We start from the raw sequence: 23,574 nt of genomic DNA, 5'->3' as shown, positions 1-23,574 counted from the left end.
CATTGTCAATGGCTTTCAATGTTTAGGCCAAATGTTTGCGCTTAAACGAAACCTCAAAGCTGGACATAGAAGGGGCTAGCCTAGCGCCCCTCAACTGAAAGGATTTAGCTGTGAACAGTTACTCCCGGTGGACCAGTGTGAACCTTTCATGTATCAGTCTGACCTTGATGTGTCTGTTCATGGCCGTGGACTGGGCCGCCCTGACCAGGCCCTCCAGCTCGGCGCCGCTGTAGTTCTTGGTCTCCGTGGCCAGCTCCTCGATGTTCACGTCGCCCGCCAGCAGGTTGTGCTGGCGCATCTTAGTCGTGTGTATCTGTAGGATCTGGACGCGACCCTTCTCGTCCGGCAGGCCTGGAGGGGGGAAAACGCGTTACAGTGTTCAACGTGTCAAAGTGGTGGCGGCGGTGGTGCTGTTTTTGAGGGGCGCTAGCCTGTCTTATGCCCTTGTGTGTGAGTGTGTACTAGAGCTCTTCACCGGGGTCCCCCGTATCCAAAATGACCCGAGTGGACCCGAGACCCGCACGGGTCGGAGCACGCCACTGAGTGGCGCGCTACGAGCTTGTAGATCTGCTATTTTTGAAAAATCGTGAAAATATTTATTTCAGAAAACTCGACCCTCAGCTTCTTACCTATCTCCATCTTCACCTCCAGTCGACCAGGTCTCAGTAGCGCGTCGTCTATCAGGTCAGGTCTGTTAGTCATCCCTGATGGACACACAGGGACAATGACAGAGGGATGAGGAGAGGAGAGGGAAGAGATACATTTCGTTTTGATTCCGTTCCCTCATTTTTGTTTTGTTCTCTCGTTGTTTGTGCTCTTTCCCCCCCAACCCTCTCTCTCTCTCTCCTTTTTATTTCATGTAATCATGGTGAAGTAATGGTTGGTTGGTAGCAGAGCATAATTATTTTTTAATGATAGATAGGGGCAGGTATAAAATCCATAAATAAGATTTATCTTCTTCCTGCTCCTTTTCTTTTCATTTAATGGAATATGTAAAAAAAATAAAAAATAAAAAAAGATACAGATCCTACCAAGGGACTAAATTATTTCCGCTCCTATGCAACCAAAATGTGGAACGCCCTACCAACAGTCATTAAGACATGTGAATCCCTTGACTCCTTCAAAACCGCTCTCAAAGGACACCTACGGACGGCTGCAATTCGAAACTGGCCCCCGTAAAATAATTTCCCCCTCAATGTATATGTTTCTTTTCCCGTTTTACCTCCTTTATGATGAATTCTTGTTCTGTTCTTTGGCTATATAGAAGTGTCTATTTGTACGTCTCTAAATGTTTTGATGAATTGAACAAGGTGGACCCTCTGTAATGCTTTATTGGGTCGTCCACTCACAGTTAACAGTCTTTGTATTGAGTTGTGCTTGAAATGTAATGTACTGTAATTCTGCAAAATGTTAATAAATATTTCAATCAATCAATCAATCCAATATATTCTACATTAATTTAAAAATATATTTAAACATTACAGTATAATTACCGATGACCAGGATGTTGTTGAGCTGCTCCACTCCATCTATCTTAGAGAGTAGCTGGTTGACGACTGTGTCGTGGACACCTGTGCTGCCGGCCATGCTGCCACGCTGCTTGCAGATGGCGTCGATCTCGTCGAAGATGATGATGTGAAGGCCGCTGTTGGCGCCCAGCTGAGGCACGAGTGGAAATTAACAAATCATATTAAGACTGACGGTTTCTTCTGTAACCCTGGTTCTCTGATAATATGAGTGAGGTGTCTCACTATGGGAAAACACTCCCTGTATTACCCTCAGAAGCACTATATCACGTGTCACCCCTTATCATATAATATCACCCTTTTCATATCAGGGTCCATTATTTATTCTGCATTTGAGCCACGGACCACCATTTGATGACATTTAGCCTCTCGGGACCCAAAACTAAAGAATATCTTGATATTAGAAAAACTAACCATGTGCTCGACGGTTATAAAACATGTGATGATGATAAGAAGGTGCTCACGGATCAAACAGGATCAAGGCATAAAGAAAAAGTAAACGATCCGGGCACTCAAGGTTAAAATGAGGAGGACAGCCCTTATTAAATTAAAACGGCAACTGCCAACATGTTTCGACCTAACCGGTCTTCATCAGGACAAGAAGAGAAGAAAAGAAAACAATATAATTGATATTGTTGGAATAGATTTGGTGACAAATCCTGCGTCCGCCTTTTCAGCAGTGTGGGAGCTATGAGGGCCAATGGGAATAATGTAGACATCACCCCCAAAGTCTCAACCAATCGGGGGAAACTTTGTTCCAACAGCAATGCACAACTTGTTTTTTTGTCCAATTCAAATTCAACTCATGCCAATAGTGTGCCAGTATCCCTATTTTGCACAAAAATGATCTTCAAGCATTAACATTTTTTATTTAATTTATTTATTTGTAGATTAGCAGATCTACAAGCTCCCAGATTGTCGAGCCAGGGGCTATGGCTATTTGAGGGTCCCGTGCTCTTGAACACTGTGCCACCCTCAACAGGAGTGGAAAATTCTTTCTACGGAGGGAAAGATTGAGAGAATGGTGGGACGTTTTCTGTCCATCTATGGCCTAGTCAGTCTGTAGAGCTAGCATTTAAAACGGCCTCATTACTTGCTGGATGTGTGTGTGTGTGTGTGTGTGTGTGTGTGTGTGTGTGTGTGTGTGTGTGGACATGGAGGGGAGATGAGACAGTGATGGTCGGGTTTGGATGTTTGGGCTCTCGCGATGTCGAGTTTGCGCATTTTGTCTTGCACCGAAAATAGCCGATCTACAAGCTCACAAAGCGTTGCGAGACGCCGGCCTGCACTGTGTGTATAAATCAGGCGTCACTCTTCACCACCTAATGAGAGGCCAGTTTATCTTTGACCTATCCTCAGCCCCCTCTGCATGCACACACACACACACACACACACACACACACACACAAGCGCACACAGACACACGCACCTGCGCATTTTACTATGTGTGCCGGTATGTCTGTGTGCACGCACGTTTGTCTGCTTGCTTGCACACACACAAACTTACACCTGTGCATGCACATTAACACGCACTACTACGACACAAAAGCCAGAATTTTACCTCAGAGTTATTATAACCACGTCTGGCTAAAGGGCAGATCTCTCTCCACTCCTGCAGAAATTAGCCTCCTCTGTTTGGATAGAGGCGATGCTTATCAGGGACACGCAGGCGGGAGTGGGAGAATATTGACCAGTGCTATGAACGGGCTGTGAACAAACTCCTACTCGCTTTGACTTTTCATCTGATACGCGATTAATTGCTCAAAAAGTTCAGCAAAGTCACAGGTCTGTACCGACTACCTAGTATCTGGAAAAGGAAAAACACTGTAAAACAAATATCGCTTGCTCGCTCACTCACTCATCAACAACCGTGTGGCGTGTGAGGATTTACACTGTATCTTGTAAGGAGTTGTGGTACAATAGGAATCTTCCATCTTCTTGTTAATGTTCCGTTTTTGGTCTCATCTGGCTGTGATTTGGCTTCTCGAGCAGGTGGCAGCACTTACACTAATCTGATTCTATTTTACGATGACAATAGTGGACGATTTATACAATTACTTAAAAATGACGCAAGTAGTGCTTTTTAATTTGACATATTCTCAGCGGTGGCCGTTATTTCTTCTGTGGGGACAAAATCATTGTCGAATGAAATGCAAATGTGCGCGCGTGTGTGCGTGCGTGCGTGTGTGGTCGGCGGTGGAGCTTCCCATACAACAGTGTTCCTGCGCTAGAAAACACACGCTGAGATCAATGCAAAAAAGTTTTCTTTAGTTTAAGACATCCGTTTCCAACAGTGCTTAAGTGCATAAAAGGTTTAAGCAAACGTTTCAGTCCTCGACTATCATCAGTGCTACTAGTGTGTGTGTGTGTGTGTGTGTGTGTTCGTGCGTGCGAGCGCTTCTGTGTGACAGCAGGTCTCACCCTCTTCTGCTCATCCTCTGCATCGGCAAACAGTTTTCGGATGTTGGCCTCGGACTCTCCGACGTACTTGTTGAGGATCTCAGGGCCGTTGACGATCTTTGGCTCGCGGGCGTTGAGCATCTTGCCGATCTGGCGTGCCATCAGCGTCTTACCGCAGCCAGGGGGTCCATACAGCAGGATGCCCTTCACGTGCTTACAGCCTGGAGAGGAACACACACAGCCGAGGCTAGAGGACTGAACAAGAACAGCACTTTCTTAACCCATTCTGACCTGAGATCAGATTCTAAAAATGTCTTCTACATCCTGACAGTTTTCCATTCTGACCTGAGATCAGATTCTAAAAATGTCTTCTACGTCAGTCGCTCTTCGATTTAAAAAAAATAGCAGACCTACAAGCTCGTAGCGCGCCACTCGGTGGCGCGCTACGAGCTTGTAGATCTGCTATTTTTAAATAGAAATAAAATACCAAATGGGTTCCCGCCCAAAAATGGGTTAACCAATAGAGGGTGTGCGCATGCATAAAGTGAATGGAAAATCAAGTGGCAAAGTGACAGGAAAAGTGAGTTTAACATCGTTTAATATCGTTTAATGCAATTAGATATGACTTTTCTGTTTGTATGGATTGTCAAGGCCAGAAAGTAGTTTTTAGCCACTCTGTAGGCATTCCTGCATAACTTTAGGGCGGCTGTGGCTCAGGAGGTAGAGCAGGTCGTCTAATGATCCCTGGGTCGGCGGTTTGAATCCCGACTACTCCTGTCCACATGTCGAAGTGTCCTTGGGCAAGACACTGAACCCTATATTGCTTCCAATGAGTCGGTCGGTGTGAGCTCGCCACCATGTGGTGTGTGAATGTGGGAAGTGAGGACGCTGGTGTCGACTGTTCACCGCTTCACCTCCCAATGTATGAATGAATGAACCATTTTAATGTGATTTGAGCACTTGGAAAAGCGCTATAAAAATGCAATTCATTATTTATTATTATAACTTCCTGGTTTGATGATGATGATGTCACACGCATACCCTCTATTAAAACCGGAAAAGCATCTGTGTTATAGCACATTGGATTGCTATTTAAAAAATTGCAGGTATACAAGCTCATGGCGCGTCACTTCGTACCGTGCTACGAGCTTGTAGATCTGCAAATTCTTTTGAATTGTGAAAATGTATATGTGTATATATATATATATATAATTTTAAAGAGGTCAAATACATATAATTTGGGGGGTCTTTGCCATGAAAAAGTGTGAGCACCACTGATATATCAACATAGATCTTTCAGAAAACTGTTAAGAGATAGAAGACATTTGTAAAATCGGCCTCAAGTCTAAATGGGTTAAAGGTATATTCAGTGATTTCACTCAAAAAACCTTAGGTTTTGTTTTTGGCTGTGGGACCCAGCCTTTCGTCCAATCAGGATAGAGAGTCAAAAATGAAACCTATGGTTTTTTGACCCCCCAGGGGACAGGGAGGAACTCCTTATATGGCCAGCACACTCTATAGTAGGGAGGATTATCACAACAAAACAAAAAAATAAGTGATATTTGAATTAAGTGAAATCACTGAATATACCTTTAAGAAGACGTTTACCGTTCAACATTACCATCCAGGATCCACTGGTCTTTGTGTATGTAAAATGCCAAACTAGAACATTATTTCATAATAATTTTAATGCAACATCAAATATTGTTACAATACTGTGATAATGTCTCTTGGTGTGCTTTGGACCACTGAAACAAGCCCATATCACCACACAGAGACCATATCACCACACAGAGACCATATCACCACACAGAGACCATATCACCACACAGAGACCAAAGACGGGATAGAGATAGACAGACACCATTCTGACCCGCTGGCTTCGTCCCGTCGTAAACACAGATGGGGAGTAAACCGGTTCCAAACAGCTCTCATTAGCAGCGAGCCATCACTTCCCCAACAACATATCCCTGCCCCGTAAAAGACTACGTCTGGAGGGGAATGACAGAGTGGTCACAGACGGTGCTTCAGTCCGGCAGGTCTGGACAGCATGGCTCCTTTAATGGCTTGTTGCACCTGTTTTAATGACATTTATCCCAGACTAATTGCGAGAGGCCTCAGATAACCATCTGAGCTGCCATTTGGGGCTGCAGCGGGGGGGGGGGGGGGGGGGGGGGGCAGCCAGGATGACAGGTGAGGGGGGGGGGGGGTTCTACCCAGGTAGAGAGGTGGGTTAGTCTATACTAGAGGATAGTAAAGGTTTGGCCTGACTTGCTTCACCTTTATAGGAGCAAAGGGCAGACAAGGTGAGAGTGCAAAGCGCGCGCACACACACACACACACACACACACACACACACACACACACACAGTAGGGTTGACGCAATTATTACATAATTACGCATGATTAAGATAATCGATTTGAGATAATCGCAATCATTTTGTCATAATCGTTTCCATGTTGAAAGATGTTTCCGCTATGTTTTTACGATTTTAAAGTATAACATTTATTTTAAAAACATGACAGTAATTTCTTGGTATATTCCAGTTATTTGTCATATTTGCCCTGTGCACCTTTTCATTACGAAGCCTAAAAGGCAAACAGAAATGTAATTTCTATTCATAATGTTCAAATTCCTAATGTCAAAAACACGAATTGCGAATGTTAAATCGCAATAATTTCTGTGACAATTAATGTATAACTCAAATGTATAAAGGTGACAGGCCTACACATACTAGTGTAGACCTACCCTCCTGTAGGCCAAAACCAGCCATAAAAGAGTGTGAAGTGATAATAATAAAAATAATAAAAAGTAGCTACGATTTTAAATCAGGTTCTTGAAACACACACACACCTCTGTCCTGTGTGAGATTTTGTCTGTCAACACTGCGCTCTCTCATCTCGTCACTGGCCAGTTACAACCTTTACCTTTAGCTGGCTCCTCTATCAGGAATCTCATTACAGAGTAGCCAGCTGGACACAGCCAGGGGCCAGCACACACACACACACACACACACACGCTTGCATGGAGCCACGCCACGCACAGACATACACCAACTCTCATACACACACACACACAAGCTAAAGGCCAGCTAACACGCACTGCACAGCCACACACATACAGTACACACCTGCTAAATGCCATTTCACAACAACACTGCTGGATGCCACCGGCTGCAAAGTGTGTGAATGGAGTTAGAGTGTGTATATCAGGTTTTGCTGATGCATAAGTGACTTTGGGAAGGTGCACGCACGCGCATGCACACGTATGGTGTGACTTGTTTCATTGATGCATACTGGTGACCATGACCGGAAATTGAACAACTGAGGACAAATTCTCATCTAGTCGTCCAATTATAAACACATTAACTTCAGGGATTTGAGGTCAGTGTGGTGTTTACTCAATTAGAGATCTGGGTGCAGACAGTGGTTCCCAAACTTTTCAGCCAGGCAGTGACCCAAATAGAAATGAGATAATTCACCCGGGACCCAAACCAAACTAGTGAAAATAGCAGATCAAAATAGCTCGCAATATGGGTTGTGAGCTAGATCAGCTATTTTCACTACTTCTTAAATATTTGTTCTAATTTATGGCATTTCTTTGATTTTTCTTTCATTTCTTGATGACATTACTGGGAGAAAAAGATCGTTGGATTTTGTCTTTAATTCATGAAAACAATGACCCAACAATGGTAAAGGGTGCAGTAGGATATGTGACAAGGTGTCATAGCCCTAGTAGTAATAATAATAATCTTTAGTGTCCCGAAGGATATTTGTCTTCACTGTCAAACACCCACATCAAAAACAACACATTACACCAAGACAATACAAAAACATGAGGTCCCTACTGTATACAGAAGGGAAGTTTGTTTAAAGCCGCGATGGCTGAGGGGACTTAAACAAAGTCCAGGGGTGGCACGCAGGGGGTTCATCATTTAAGATGCATGTCCTTTAGCAAAGTGAGTCAGAATGGCTATTTACGAGTGGGTGTAGGGATCGTTTAGTCCATAGACAAAGAGGGCGGAGGAGGAGGGGGGCGACCGTGTCATAAGTCATCTGCTGACAGCTGACGAACAGGAGAAGAATCTCAAAGGTATACACACTGTATCTGTTCACCGTCAGTATTTTACCCTTGGGTTCCGCCAATTCAAACAATGGCGGCTTTCTCAAACGGTAATATTCAGAGTCGTGCGCGTGTCGTAATATTGATTTAGGGATTCGGGGCACTAGGCGAGCACTCCGTCGACTCCTGTTTATTTCATCTGGTTCCAGAAGATCTGATTGACTGATTGGTTTTGGCAGCTCAAACTAATCCCCTCCAAGTTCACGCTCCCTTGTCAACGCGGTCCCAGTCCAAACCTAAGTGCGTGCTGAAACACAAGCTTCCAGTTTTGGGTGTTTTGTTGTGAACTTGTGTGTGACTTGTGTCAGCAAAGCTGCCAGTTAGAACAACAACAACCGTCAAAATGCACATGAGCAAGGCACTTGACATCCCAACAACTCCAATGGCCACTGGCCGGCAGCTGGATGCTTGAAGCCTGCACTAACCAGCTTCCAGGTGTACTGGGTTGAAGCATGACATTGCCGACATAGATATACAGTATATAAGAAAGGCTACATGGCGCTGCAAGGCGGAGAGCGCCGTTCACCGGCAGCCATCTTGCAACAGTCAAACCTTTCTGGTACGTTCTATCGTAGCTGGTTATCTGCTCGAACAAAAATACTCTTAACTCGCTGAAATCTCGACGGATTTACAAGCGGTTTGGTTCATTACAGCGTGGCTATGATTCACCATGCTTATCCGCTTAATGTTATATGAAAGTACATTATAGGTATGCTGACGTCTCTGACGTTTATACCATTTGAAAATTGATAGAAAATTTAGCAAGTTATGGTCATTTAAAAAGTTACATGCACCATAGATAAGACACAATGTTATGAGTGAGCGAGCTGACTGTAACAAGATGGCCGCCGTGTGGCAACGTTGCTCTCCGTTGGCCAGCAGCGCGGGGCATGTCATCTATAGCTCACCCATCTGTTCCACAATATCCGGAGGGAACACTCTGGAGGCGAAGGCTCGGCGGAAGATATCGGAGAACTCCTTGTCGAGGCCTCCGATGCCCATCCGCTCAAAGTTCCAGTCTGGGTTGATGATGGACTGACGAGATTCCCTGGTCTTAGCCTTCCCTGGGGGGGCATTTCAAGTGAACATTACTGTATGTAATCAGAAAGTTGTCATTCCATGTGTATCTGAATAAGAGTGATTTATTTACGATGTGATTGAAATGACACCGATGTTATGATGCCTAACTTCTAGTGAAAATATGAATGAAAGTGGACATTACATATTTATGTACTGTACTATACTGTGTACTATACTATATGTATGTACTAGTATGTACTATACTGTGACATGAAGAGAAATGGAGGATCGTCTAAATGTAATTGCATGCTGCCCCCTTGTGGTTTTATTATGAAATAACCCAGTCGGCTGAAGGAACTGTCAAAGCTGATATTAGCAGGGCTATGTTGTATCACCTGAAAAAACACTCTCCCTGCTGCATTAATATCCTCATAAATGGGACCAGGGAGCATCCGATACCAGAGCCAACCACTCAACATTAAGGCTCTCCATCCATACAATCCTTCATTAAATGTTTATATTTTGAAAGTGAAAATCCACAAGTACCAGCTCAGTGGCCTTGTGGTTAGAGTGTCCGCCCTGAGACTGGGAGGTCGGGGGTTTGATCCCCAGGGCAGGTCATACCAAAGACTCAAAAAATGCGACCCAATGTCTCCCTGCTTGGCATCAAGGGTTGGATTGGCGGTAAGTCCCTGTGACATACTAGCGTCATGTCCAGGGGGTTTACTTGTACATCAAAGCTGCCTCACGCTACAGAAACAGGAGATAGGCTCCTGCCCTATGGGCCTCAACAGAATGTGTGTTCTAATCTCGGAAAAGTCCATTTATATTTTACAATTTAGGCAGAGAGCAGATGCTCTTAATCCAGAGCGATTTACAGTAAACAAGAACAACACATGGTAATACATCAAATACATAGAAATAGTCACCAAGAATCATAAGCAAGCTACGAACCTAACATAACAGTAGAATATCTGTACAGTGAAACTACGAGTATACACTATAGAGTGCTATGTCTACATAACATGCTATCTAAATTACATAAATTGAGCCTTTGCATGCCCCTGTAGTGTAAGGTTGTCGGGGCTAGGGCAAGTGCTACGGCAAGTGCTTCGGGCTAAGATGGAGTCTGAAGAGGTGGGTTTTCAGACTACGGCGGAAGATTGGGAGTGAGTCTGCAGTTCTGATTGCAATGGGAAGTTCATTCCATAGTTTTGGAGCCAGAAGGGAGAAGAGTACTTTTACACATGAAAACAAGTAATTTCATCTAATGATGTGTGAACAATGTTCGCCTGGACACTCACCAACCAAGGTTAGCGACGAGCTCTCAGCCTTCTCGAAAATCACCTGGCTGTTGCCCAGCAACAAACCAATTGCAATCTGAAACAGAGAACAAGCCTGGATGAGAACAGGAAATAATAGGGCTAATAGATCCATCATCCTGCCTGCTTGTTCATTTAATCTTGACCATCAGGTCAAAATTCAAGTCTGATCCTGTGTCTAGGTCAGGGGGGCAGTGAAGCCAATAGGAAATCCTGACTTGTGGCGCTGTCATTGGGCCCAAAAAACCACATAGCTCCATAGAGGTCCATGTATTTGGGCCCAACTTCACCTAGACTGTATTACCTTAATAAACATGGCCATGAATACTTTCTGCTTCCAGTCACTAGTTTAAAGTCTCATTTCTCATGTCATAATATTCTTTTTGGAAAATTATGGTCCCATTTATTTAAAATAAATATGTTCTGAGGGGCGTGGCTACCTTTAGAGTCTATGATCGGGATCCACCCCCCGCTCGTGTCAAAATAAAAACCAATGAAGAAGGGGGTGAAGTCCCGCCTCGTTGTCTGGGCCAGCCAATGGCCAGCTGGGCCCAAACGGATCTAGAAAGATGGCGATTTACAATTCAAGGACTGACAGGCTTCATCTTACGTCCATATCAGACCCGGAGAACGCTTTGTCCAAAAAAATGTACAGTCTATGGTCTAGGTGAAACACAATCTACTGTAAATGTCTCAATAGAAGAGCAGGGAGACAAAATTGCAACCACGCTAATTGTGTACGCTATAGTGTATATAGAAAATGCAATTCATTGTATTAACATACAAGCAATCACTTGTATGACGGTATTGAAAGTAGTGCATGCTAAATTACATAGTGAAATTAATTAGCAAGTCTTTTCTGCCCATTTCCTTGAGGACTGCTAATTACTTCCGTACTATAAATAGGCCATTTAATGAAAGGCCTGACAACATGAGTGTGTGTTGTACATCATGGGAACAGACTGTGGTCTCCTGGTGCCTTATGTGTACATGGTTATGTGTGTATCATGGGAGGAGAGTAGTCTCCTGACACCTGGTGGTCACGAGGTGTATGTGTACGTCATGGTACTCTACCTGGTTTTTCTTGCTGGAGGCATTGGCATTCACTTCCTTGAGGATGTTGGGGTCAAGTGCTTCGATGTCCTTGATCAGCAGGCCAAACAGCTTATCACAGAAGCTAAACACGAACTAGTCAACAAACAAAGAGAGGACAAGTATGAACAACCAAATCACTAGGAGATCAAGAATAGCAAGGATTACATTCATTTAATCCATTTAAGTGCTACACAATGCACAGTTGCACACGCAACCTGTAAATCTAGGATCGTCCAGATTGAAGCCTTTTAAGTAACATAGTATGACACACAGCAGAATAATAATTTGCCTCAGACACATTCAGACATGCTATCAATTTGGATGACTTTAGAATTTCAACTTTTAAGTGTACAATAACATCCTATCATCAACAACACTGAGATACATCTTTGAGCTTATATACAGAATGTGAAAGGAAGGCAGGCTGTGGGACTCTAGTATGATGAAGGCTTGGTCTTGAAAAGAGGCCAAGCCATGGAGATGTTTCAGTGGTAGACTTCTCAGTAGTACCCACTACCCAGTACCTGCTGGCCAGTGCTGAAGGCCTGGTTATTGAAGTGCTGTATGAATTCAGCTGCCATCTTGTCGGAGTCATAGGGGTTGCTGTCTATACTCTTCTTCTGCAAGAAGTCAACCTCCACTGTCATGGTGCCAACACACTGTCTGGTCTTGTCAAACTTGTAGTTTGTCACTGCAAAGTAGAAGAGGCAATGGTATGAATAGTGAATTTGTTCTAGTTAGTTGACAGCAATCCTTCTCCACTTGGATCACTTCTATTTTCTGGACCTAAACTGCTGTCACGCCGCTAGAAAAAACAGCAACAAAACAAAGTATACTGAACTCCTTATCTATTGAACTTCTTGTCTTAACTTCTTGCTTATGAGAAGGAGTGTCGCACACTACTTACACGAGGATAAACATGGTCAAAACCTGACAGATTGATGAATTTGCACCCATTTTCTACATCAAAGTGCTGCTAAGGGTCTAGCTCACCTGGTTCAACAGTATACTTCAACAAAAGGTTTGCGTACACATTGCTGCAATGCAATCTCAAGTAAAAAAGAATGACTTGCAAATCTCCTCATTATTGATAACATCTCTGGCGCGTTTATCATATCGCACAGCTTGTTCTATAATCTCATTAGTACATTTGGCATGGTTTTCCAAAAGAACCGACTGTCTCGTTGTTGGTATAATTACTAGTGTTCACTTCCACGGTCTGTGACTCCAGTTGTTGAAATTATTTCAAACACTGACGACTAAAACGAGTCTCTAATTGTGTTCCGTTTCTGTATAAACAAGTTGAGCTGGTGGTGGGTCTTTTCATACCAGAGAATATGTAGCTGTTTGATTAGAAGAACTCGGGTAAACAGTGCTGCACAATAAATCGAAAAAAGGATTGCGATCTAGATTCAGATACCCATGCAATCTCATTTTGTGAAGAATCTTGCAGCACTAGTTGGCTGTTCAATTCATTTGAATGTAGTATTCAGCAACTACCAAAAAATTATCGTGTGAGAATCCCACCTCTTGTGGAGGAGAATGGAGAATCGTGCAGCACTACTGGTAAACGCTCCTCTAAAAGCCCGTCTGTCTTCATACACTGTGCTTCGTGTTCAGACAGCCGATGATTCAGACTCAACGTCGATTATGGAAATGAGCCATTAGTGTCTCACAGCGTTGTTTTATGCCCTGGCCGACACTCATACGAAATGCATAGTACAGCGCAAATGATAACCGGAAGACCGATCTGTTAACGGGCAAACACCAATGCGTTTAGCTGCATATTCAAATAATAAGCATATTTCAGTCTTCCTGAATGATGATTTAAGCTTTACTGTCAAGCTACCATGACATTATATAATGGGGTGGTGGTGGTGTTGCCAGGGTGTTATATGAAAGAAAAGGCCTTCTCTTCCCCTGGCACCATTCCAATCTTTAAGAAAGATGTCCAGTGTCACCAAGCAGTGGTATAATTATACCGTTCGTCCCACTCCACTCCACCTCGCAACATTTAAGTAATGACTTAGGGGGTACGGCTAAATCAACACTAATGTATGTATATTCCGTAAGTGAGATAAAACACTGACGTAGGATGCAGTTTGCCTGCATGACTTCTTCTACAAGGGATGAAGTCTGGGCTATGTTTGCAGGCTTGTACATGGCAAAAGTTCAGCAATGGCTTTGACTTTATTTGACTAAAATCAGACCTCTAGTCTAATTGACACAGGTGAAGATGGGAGCAACAGAGAATAGAGGTGTCATTGACAGAGGTGAAGATGGGAGAATATGTCATTCCACATTGAACTCACGATTCAATTTGATTAGGATTCACCCGTTAATGATTCAATTTAATACTTCGATGCATCTACATTTTCTAACACTCCATGGAGTTACAACTGTACTTGGATTGGTTTAGATGTTTCCATCTAAACCAAATCTCTTTGCCAAAAATAACCGATCTACAATCTCACATGCATCATGAGCTGTAGATCTGCTATTTTTGGCAAATGTTCCCCCAAAAAATTTTTTTTGATTGTATTCAAGAGCAAACGTGAATCTGCCCGTTATATATAATTTTGTTGTTCAAAACAGGCCACTCCTGCTTGAAACTTTGAAAGCCAATCAGGATGGAATCTTTTTTTATTTTGCAAAACTCTGCCTCCTGGTGGCGCTGAAACAGGCCGACGTGAAACAGTTTTGTTTCGCAGTTATATTAGTATGTCTTATGACTACGAGCAAGGAACTTTTGGTGGATAAGTGATAGGAAGAGGTTCTGACTTTGGATGGATTAATTTGTAGCATGTGTGGGCACTGGGCAGCATTACATCCCCCTGCCTACCACTGACAACAGTTGAGGGACAGACAACAGATTCACCGTTCCACAGATCTCTTACCTTCAACCTCCTGACCAATGGACAGGCCCGCCCATTTTCTCTGGAATACAAAACAGCAAGCAATTGAGTCAACCACACAGGCTTCTGCTTCTGTTTGTATTGAGTTCTTCTAGCTATGAATAGACACGGGCAACAGGGATGCTAATGCTACTTTTTTGCTGTCTGTTTACCCGGCAACATGGTTCACAGCTATCATCATTATATATGTATGTAAATGACATCAACCAATAGTTTTTTCCACAAACACAGCAGTGTAACGTTCCTCTGGAGCATGGTCTTATTTCGCAACATATATATGAACACTTTACGGTTGGGCGATATTAATATAATAAAATATGGTGATATCTTATTTATTTATATATTATCATGTTATGACATATGAGAGCGAAACAGGTTGTCAAATACATCATAGTATTAGGTAAAAGAAAAAGAAAATTTATTACTGTACTGTAATGCTTAAGGCCAGGAAAAGACAACATTTAAGCTATATCACAATATTTCAATAAACAAAATCCAAGACAATATCTAGTCTCTTATCACAATATCAATATTATATCAACATATCGCCACTCTCAGCTCTTTCTTTTTTTTAAGTACTTGGGGTTGGGGCACCATTATTTTGTGCCTGGTGATTCAATTAATCAACTATTATTAACCAATTGTAGGGTACAAGCTGCTGCAGAATAAGACCTTTGTGAGGAGGTTACTGTAGTACCTGTGTGGCGCTGAGGCTGTCAAGTTTTATAGACGGAGGAGCAGAGAGGGAAAAAAGGCCAGAGAGAAAGAGCAGTGACAGACAGATTGAGACAAAGAGTGAGAGAAACGTGCATGCAGACGGGCTCTCACAGAAAGAAAACAACGCAGGCAGTACAGAAAGCGTCAATTCAACGACACTCATCATGGTTATAAACGGACACAATACTGTATAAAACAGAGGGGCTGTATACACAACAACGGGGTGTTTTTAACAGTTAAAATGAGTAACATGGACTTGTTATACAAGAATACTTTGACAACTATATGGAGTCTGTTAGGGATCAGGAACACAAATAACATAACACAGCCAAATCCTGAATGTCAATGAGTGTAGAAATTGACCCTTACAGGTCCTAGATATTAGTTAGTACTTCCATTTTGCCTTCTAACACAGGAATATTGTTGAACATGTGTGTATAGGACATAAACTGGTTTGCCAGTGTGTTTGCTAGCTAGCTAGTGCACTGGTTCAAACAGATGCTATGAGATATCTGGTTATTGAGGAGCATTATGACATGGTACCTGTGGCAGGCTGAAGGCGATGGTTCCCGGGACGACACTGGCGTGCGTCTTCACCGTGAACACATACTTGTGGGTCACGTTGCGCACCGTCACATGTCTGCATTTATGGGGGTTGGAGAAAACGAGAGGAGTTGGGCGTTTTTCGATTAAACACCCCAAACATGGCTGAAAACACAGGCACGCATATCCACGCACAAATCCATGCCGAGCTGTACATTTGGGCATGTGACAAAACTACTGAAGTGGTCAGTCATGAAACATAACACAGAACACACACTTATTTTAAATGTGGCACTCCACTCACTGTTCAAACTGTGGATCCTTCTCACTCACGACAGCACAGTTGGTTAGCGACAGCTCGTCGGTCGGGCATCTCGCCGCTTGCATAGTCTGGAAAGAAATGGCAGTGAGAGAAGTTAAGCTTGATTCACACCGGGGTCCGACTGGGGCATGCATGTGGTTTGCATGTTCTCCCCATGTTCATATGGAGATCCTCCTCCCTCATCAAAACATGTGTGATAATTAGTGTTAGGAACATACTGCACTACTCCTGCCTGCCCCGCAACTGCCTCGCAATTAAAACACTTTGACTTCTATTCACGAGTTGCCCGAGTTAATTAATTGTAGAACACTTTGGGCAACCTGCAATACGCGAGTTGCCCGAGTTATGATTTCTGCGACGTGACGTAGGCACTAGGCATATAATAAATATTTGTTTGTTTCATATAGATTTGTATTAGGGGCATGGTTTCCCTTTCGCTGCTCTTTCAGAGAGATCAGACAGAAAGCAAACCTAACTTGGCAGTTAGGGGAGACACTGAGACAGCATGAAAGAGGAGAAAGACATCAAGAATCAATGTTCACTCAAATCCACACTGCTCACTTCCAATGCTCTGAAGGATTAGACACATTGATTAGCCATTGCTGGGACTCAGTCTGAGACAAATTGAACAGAGAAGTGAAATGTGAGGGGGGGGGGGGGGGGGGGGAACAAAGGCACGAATAACAATATGTACTTGTTTGCCAGCTGCAATTTTGTCAAAAGGACAGACTTATATACTGTAGATATTTGTGTATTTTTTGCTCTTAATTCTTCCAACAAACAATCACAAATGGAAATGGCCAACCCCTGTCCAGAACACTTGCTTGTATGTATACAGATAAACTGTACCCACACACACACACACACACCAGTATCACCTGGCTACTAGTGGCTACTATTTCCTATAAATTGTGACAGATTACAGACAGTACTTGCCTACAGAGCTGAACAGTGGGAAGTGAGAGGTACGGTAACTGTGGTGATTCAATAAGCAGCTCTGCGCTGCAGTCTCTGCACTGACACCATTATCCTCCTCTGTGGCCAGGCAATGTCTGGGAACTATTGCATTTCTCATGGTTGCTATTAACTTCCCTTACTGCTTAGCTTTGCTGATAATTATTATTTTGCGTTTTGAGGGCTAGTGGCACCTCAGATAGAATACATACAGTCAATAAAGCTTTACAGGGCTGTGTCTTATATTCATGCATGTGGTGGAGTTGCCTTTGCCTCTGTGCTCTGTGTGCAATTCACGTCTTCCCATGGCCCTGTTGCAAAATCACTAAGAGAAAGTTCACGTCACTGAATGAAGATCTTCACTGGGCTGAATTATTGATTATAGACAAATTGCCAATGGCTCCATTAGCTAATTGCATAACCTCAGACAATTATGAGAATATTATGTAGTCAAGACATTGTCTCCAACAGGCCGAAGGCATGGGGAGAGAGTATGTATTGCACTCCGTCCATCCATCCATCCGTCTGTGTGTGTGTGTGTGTGTGTGTGTGTGTGTGTGTGTGTGTGTGTGTCCGTCCGTCCGTCCGTCTGTTACCAGCTCATCTCCAGCACTGTTGGCCTCATCCATGCCACACTGCACACACACTCCCTGGATGCCAACAATGAACCTCTGCTCCAAATATTTCACAACGGCCTGTTATAGCGCCAACATTTCCCATATTCCTGATTGGCTAAGATTGGCTTTCAAAGCTTGCATGACTGGTCCATTTCTTGGTCCATTGTTATGGCTGCACTAGATGTAGGGTCAGCATCTCTTTTCAAACAAACATTTTGTGTTTGAAAAGAGATGCTGTCCCTACACCTAGTGCAGGCATAACAAGTCTCGCTTATTTTATATTTAGACCACAAAATAACAAAATGGCCAATTTTGCATCAAGGTGCCCGGTGCTCACCTATCCTGTATGCATACTGCCGCTCAAGAGCATTTAATGCTCTTCCACAAGCACTTAGTTTCGCCACCAAACCAAATAGAGGGCTGTCGTGGGTCCTGTGTCAACATGTTGAGCATTATTATGGAAAAATACTAGGTCAATTCTAGAAAATAAAGCAAACCCACAGAGAGTCACTTAGTTGTTAGCCAGGCAATGTAGTATACCGACAGTATCCAGGGTAAGAGAGGGCTGATCTTTGCTGTTGCGTCTCAGATACACTACTTGAACTATAGTCTGTCAAGGTCAGAACCTGAGAGGCAGATTTTATAGTAAATGGAAATGAGAAATATGGCCTAGTGCAATATAGATAAAATAAAAAGTGTTTGGTTATACTGTAGGCTATATAGACTAATCTCCATTCTCAGTTTAAATCGTAATGGTGTAATAAAACAATTACAAGTCTGCTTTAGAATGCTGTTTCAAGTGGTAAGTCAGCAGTGTGATCATTTAAACATAGTCCACAAACACTCATACTACTCCAGGCTGTCATGATATGATATGATATGGTACACACACCACAATATTATTCGTTTTGTCAAGCAGAATTTCAAGAATCTTTGTTTGGTGGGAACATTTTTGTGCTCACACGGGCTCACACATGCTTTTGTTTACATTGTGATGGTCAACAATATACACTGACGGGTCTGTGGACGGTGGACCATTTATGTGAAGCAGTTCCAACTTCCTTAGTTCTGATCTAAACCGGTTTTATTTGAGACTACAATTTCATTTCATTTATCAAAGTTGGTGTGATTAGATTAGATAGATTTCGAGAGAATGTGTTTGCGTGTCCACAGTCCAGTACCTCCTTGTACATTAGAAACCAACAACTAGGCATTATGGTAGGTAATAACATTTCAGTCATAAGACAGCCCATCCGTCTTCCGGGGTTTTATATGACGTATTACTGCCACACAGCAGTGTGTGCTGTGTATGATCTGTGGAGAACCCAGTTCCTTCCTTCAAACAACGTTGCGTTACGTAACAGTGGGTGTGCAGTTAAAAGTGCTAATCGGAAAACGTATTTTGGTTAAAATAAACTCACCCGGCCGGCCATCTTGGTATGTTTCACCCACTGGATATATTCAAGAACAATTCAGCATAAACGTTGCGCCACAGGCTACATTCACCACCGCACACACTACTGCTGAGTGCTGACTGCTGAGCGTGAGCGCTGAACTCTGGTGCTGGTACGGTGGGGGTGGCCAACGTACATGATGTAATCACGCACGCATTGCGTGGAAAATGAATAGAAGGAGAAAGCCGACCGGGCACTTTTTGCGTAGAGGAGTGAGAGAGCAGGATATCCTATCCTAGATGGAGCCATCAGCGCCATAGCTGCACTCATTTCCTCAAGCCCAGATTACCAAACCACTGCTGCCTGTCTCCCAAAACTAAACCGCCACCTTTCTACCACCTTCTGTAACCCTCCAACCTGTGTGAGTCTCCCCTGTACAGTGGGGGTTAATGACGAGCACACATTAAGTGTTAGAAGACACATCGGCTGGTGTATAGGTATGCTCCCTGCTAGAGCGCTCGCTCCAAGTGGTGGGCATGTGGTTCTTACTACTTTGCTATGATTATTTTATACCAGTCAACTACTGCCATCTACAGACCAATGGAAGGTAGTGCAGTTGTGCTGTGTTTTGTGTGACCGGTACGCTTCATTGATTGATTGATTGAAATATTTATTAACAGTTTGTAGAATTTACAGTACATTTTAAGCACAAACTCAATACAAAGACTGTTAACTGTGAGTGGACGACCCAATTAAGCATTACACTTGTTTACAACAGGGTCCACATTGTTCAATTCATCAAAACATTTAGAGACATACAAATAGACACTTCTATGTAGCTAAAGAACAGAACAGGAATTCATCATATAGGAAGCAAAAAGGGAAAAGATACATATACAGTGAGGGGAAATGGGGTGGGGGGGGGATTCAGATTTTACAGAGGCCAGTTTCGAATTGCAGCCATCCGTAGGTGCCCTTTGAGAGCGGTTTTGAAGGAGTCAAGGGATTCACATGTCTTAATGACTGTTGGTAGGGCGTTCCACATTTTGGTGGCATAGGAGCGAAAAGAATTTAGTCCCTTGTTTGTGCCGAATCTGGGTTGTACATGGTTTGTTGCACTCCCTCTGGTGTTGTGGGTGTGGACTTCGTTTACATTAAGGAAGTATTTAGACAGGTACATGGGTATCTTGGTGGTGTATCGAATCTTGTGGACCAGACCCATTGCAAGATGCTGTACTCTGTCGTCGACCCTAAGCCATTCCAGCCTGTCAAAGTGGGCAGGGGTGAGGTGGGTTCGGGGGGTGAGGCCAAGTAGGAGCCTGACCAGTTTGTTTTGGGAGGTCTGGAGCCTTGTTTTAAGGGCCTTTGAGGTGCTGTGGTACCAAGAGGTGGATGCATAGTCAAAGAAACCTTGTACGAGGGCTCCTGTTAAGGTCTTCAAGGTGTTTTTGCTGACCAGTGATCATTACTCTTCAAGTTATCATAATGATAATGCCCCCCTCCCACACAACACACACACACTGGTCCTGCTGCCTATACAGTAACTACATTAAAATACCACATGATGGAACATCGTAGAAAAACACTCACTCTCAAAGCCCTAAATTACAAACTTTGTAGTAGTTCTCAACCATGTTTTAGGGGGAATCGGGGCCCACTTGAAAATCCCCAAAGTGCATTTTCAGAGAATGTTAGGATCTTTGTTTTTATCTTGAAAATTTGTGCAAAACAAGATTGCTGCCACTCAAAATTCGGCACACGTTCACACATGACACCCAAAATCAAATATGCCTGCACATTTCATTATATCTTTGAATATTGTTTAAGGGGACATTTTAAACATCTTTACTTCTGGGAGAAGATGCGTCCATGGGCATGGCTGAATTCATTGAGGGTTCTTTACATGAAAAGGCACTGGACTAGTTCAATAAACACTTGTAAATCACTGGATAAGAATGTCTGAATATGTATGTATACATATGGAAAAATGAAGGCAGTACGGTTAACAGTTGTTTAGTCAGTCAAACCTCAAGCCTGAAATAAAACTTTTCCAACGACAGTGTAGACATTTTTCTACACTTGATATGGCCAATCTTCAGTTACTGGAAAGAGCAACTTTACATTTACATATTATATTTCACAGTAAAACCAAAGAGAAGAAAATAAAGAGATGAAGCTTTATATATGAACATATAAAATGCATTATTTATTACACAAAAAATGTAAGCATTGCTGTAAAATAAATAAATAATACTAGGACCCATCTCGTGGTGTCTGTCGTCCGATAACACATTCATGTGTACTGACATAAACAAAAGATTAAAGCATTACTGTAAAATAAATAAATAATACTAGGACCCATCTCGTAGTGGTGTCTGTCGTCCGATAAGAACAAATAAATTAAAATGACAAATAAATTAAAATAAATATTAAAAAAATGAGTGCACGAGTAAAACGTCCAGAATACTGTCCATCAATGCCAATGATGCTGGAGAGCGGCGATTCTTTGGTAGGGTCGAAGTCTCTTGGCACTGATGCAGGCAGACGATGGTCCCTGTGCAGGTCCCTGAGAGGAAACATGTGTTAGTGTTAGTATGGATGGTTCCTACTGGCCCACCCATAATGGTTTGAATGGTTCTTACTGGCCCACCCATAATGGTTTGAATGGTTATTACTGGCCCACCCATAATGGTTTGAATGGTTATTACTGGCCCACCCATAATGGTTTGAATGGTTCTCACTGGCCCACCCATAATGGTTTGAATGGTTATTACTGGCCCACCCATAATGGTTTGAATGGTTGGATGGTTCTATCTGGCCCACCCATAATGGTTTGAATGGTTATTGCTGGCCCACCCATAATGGTTTGAATGGTTGGATGGATGCTATTGGCTCATCCTTAACACGTATACCGCCATTGGCCGAGATCTACGTCAATTAAAGCTCATTATTTAATAAAACCATCTATACTATGTGAGTACTATACCAGTGAGTCGATGTAATCCCTCCATCTGCACCTTGGTCTGCCCCGGGGTCTCCTCCTAGTGGGACATGATCCTTGGTCTGCCCCGAGGTCTCCTCCCAGTGGGACGTGATCCTTGGTCTGCCCCGAGGTCTCCTCCCAGTGGGACGTGATCCTTGGTCTGCCCCGGGGTCTCCTACCAGTGGGACATGATCCTTGGTCTGCCCCGGAGGTCTCCTCCCAGTGGGACGTGGTCCTTGGTCTGCTCCGGGGTCTCCTCCCAGTGGGACATGATCCTTGGTCTGCCCCGGAGGTCTCCTCCCAGTGGGACGTGATCCTTGGTCTGCCTCAAGGTCTCCTCCTAGTGGGACGTGGTCTTTGGTCTGCCCCGGGGTCTCCTCCCAGTGTTGGGATTTCCGTCAGTGTAGACGCTTTCGCGTATTACTGTTAGCTCTTATAGAGCTAGAATGAATAAAGAGGATGGTGCACGGAGGCGCGGCCTAGGCTCCTTGGGAGGTTTGCACATGCTCAGTGTAAACAGGAACTGCGATGATGGAGTGTTCCAGCAGAGGTGCTAGATAGAAAGCTCATAACTTGTGATGTAAATAATGAGATCCAGAACAGTTGAGAATTAAACAGCAGCCACCCTTCCCTTTTCAAATGTTTTGTATCATCCACAGCACTTGAATGAACAGTATTCATGTTCCTTTGTCATTTCACAAAAATAAAAGTTTGACACATAATAAAGAACATGGAAAATCCACAAAAGAAAATATACAAAAACATTAACATTTAGTGAATGTACTTGTCCTTTATCTTTCAGTCTGTTATACACAACATTTTTTCCACAGTTATGACATTTATATACTTTTTAAAATAAAACCAAAATCTACTTTGTACTATTCTCTTTTTGTGATATCATTTTTATTATTTCAGTTCCGGGTCAGCAACTCTCATACACCTTAATACTCTATGCTAGCACCTCTGCTGGAACACTCCATCATCGCAGTTCCTGTTTACACTGCACATGTGCAAACCTCCCAAGGAGCCTAGGCCGCGCCTCCGTGCACCATCCTCTTTATTCATTCTAGGTTTCCATGCTTTGACTGGGAGTGACTCAACATCCTACATTGCAGGCCATACAAAGAAGAAATACTGTGATGTGTTTGTAAAGTATAGCCATCTAGATGCTTAAAGGGCTTGGTGAAGGTCCTGCACTAAGTGATCACACCATTCAGGACGCAGAAGTATTTTTTCTGCCGATTGTATGGTGCGATGAATGCTGACAACATCAACGAAGTTCGATCTAGCATGTTCATCAAGGGCATGACAATAGAGAGACTACCACCAACCAGGGATTCTCTCTACTTCCACATTCAGCGTTCACACTTCCAGTCATTGGTCTGGCGACAGGCCCACTTGCAGCACCCAGTTATGCCACCCCCTGAACATATGGGATGGAAGATTACTTTTTAATTACTAAACTTCCACACCTTTAAAACAGAAATTGATTCATCATACAGAAACATCAAATAAAGTACTGCAAAGTATCGCATTTGATCGAGATTTGTCAATTGTTGTTATTGTTATTTATTAGTTTTGGCCCAGTATTACAAAAATGTGTTGAAAGATACATTTCATGATTTTAGAATAATTATTTATGA

General features: G+C 43.1%; 1 protein-coding gene across 1 annotated transcript in view; it reads right to left on the bottom strand.

Moving 5' to 3' along the window:
- The window catches only part of LOC310874249 (vesicle-fusing ATPase-like), a 33,447-nt gene extending 14,339 nt beyond the window's left edge, over positions 1-19,108 (bottom strand). The window contains exons 1-12 of the mRNA XM_083786975.1: positions 18,976-19,108; positions 15,966-16,051; positions 15,662-15,758; positions 14,384-14,423; positions 12,011-12,177; positions 11,466-11,579; positions 10,374-10,449; positions 8,958-9,113; positions 3,948-4,147; positions 1,494-1,659; positions 630-704; positions 164-351 (exon numbers count right to left, since the gene is read on the bottom strand). Coding sequence (XP_083643101.1) covers positions 164-351; positions 630-704; positions 1,494-1,659; positions 3,948-4,147; positions 8,958-9,113; positions 10,374-10,449; positions 11,466-11,579; positions 12,011-12,177; positions 14,384-14,423; positions 15,662-15,758; positions 15,966-16,051; positions 18,976-18,987 — 1,377 coding nt within the window. The 5' untranslated portion in view covers positions 18,988-19,108. The remainder of the gene's footprint in view (positions 1-163; positions 352-629; positions 705-1,493; positions 1,660-3,947; positions 4,148-8,957; positions 9,114-10,373; positions 10,450-11,465; positions 11,580-12,010; positions 12,178-14,383; positions 14,424-15,661; positions 15,759-15,965; positions 16,052-18,975) is intronic.
- Positions 19,109-23,574: the final 4,466 nt, after the last annotated feature.

Source organism: Protomyctophum parallelum (assembly GCF_964188405.1).
Source record: "Protomyctophum parallelum genome assembly, chromosome: 17".
In the NCBI taxonomy this organism is placed as follows: Eukaryota; Metazoa; Chordata; class Actinopteri; order Myctophiformes; family Myctophidae; genus Protomyctophum; species Protomyctophum parallelum.
Note: the sequence above shows the minus strand (reverse complement) of the source record. Positions and strands in the feature narration are given on the sequence as shown.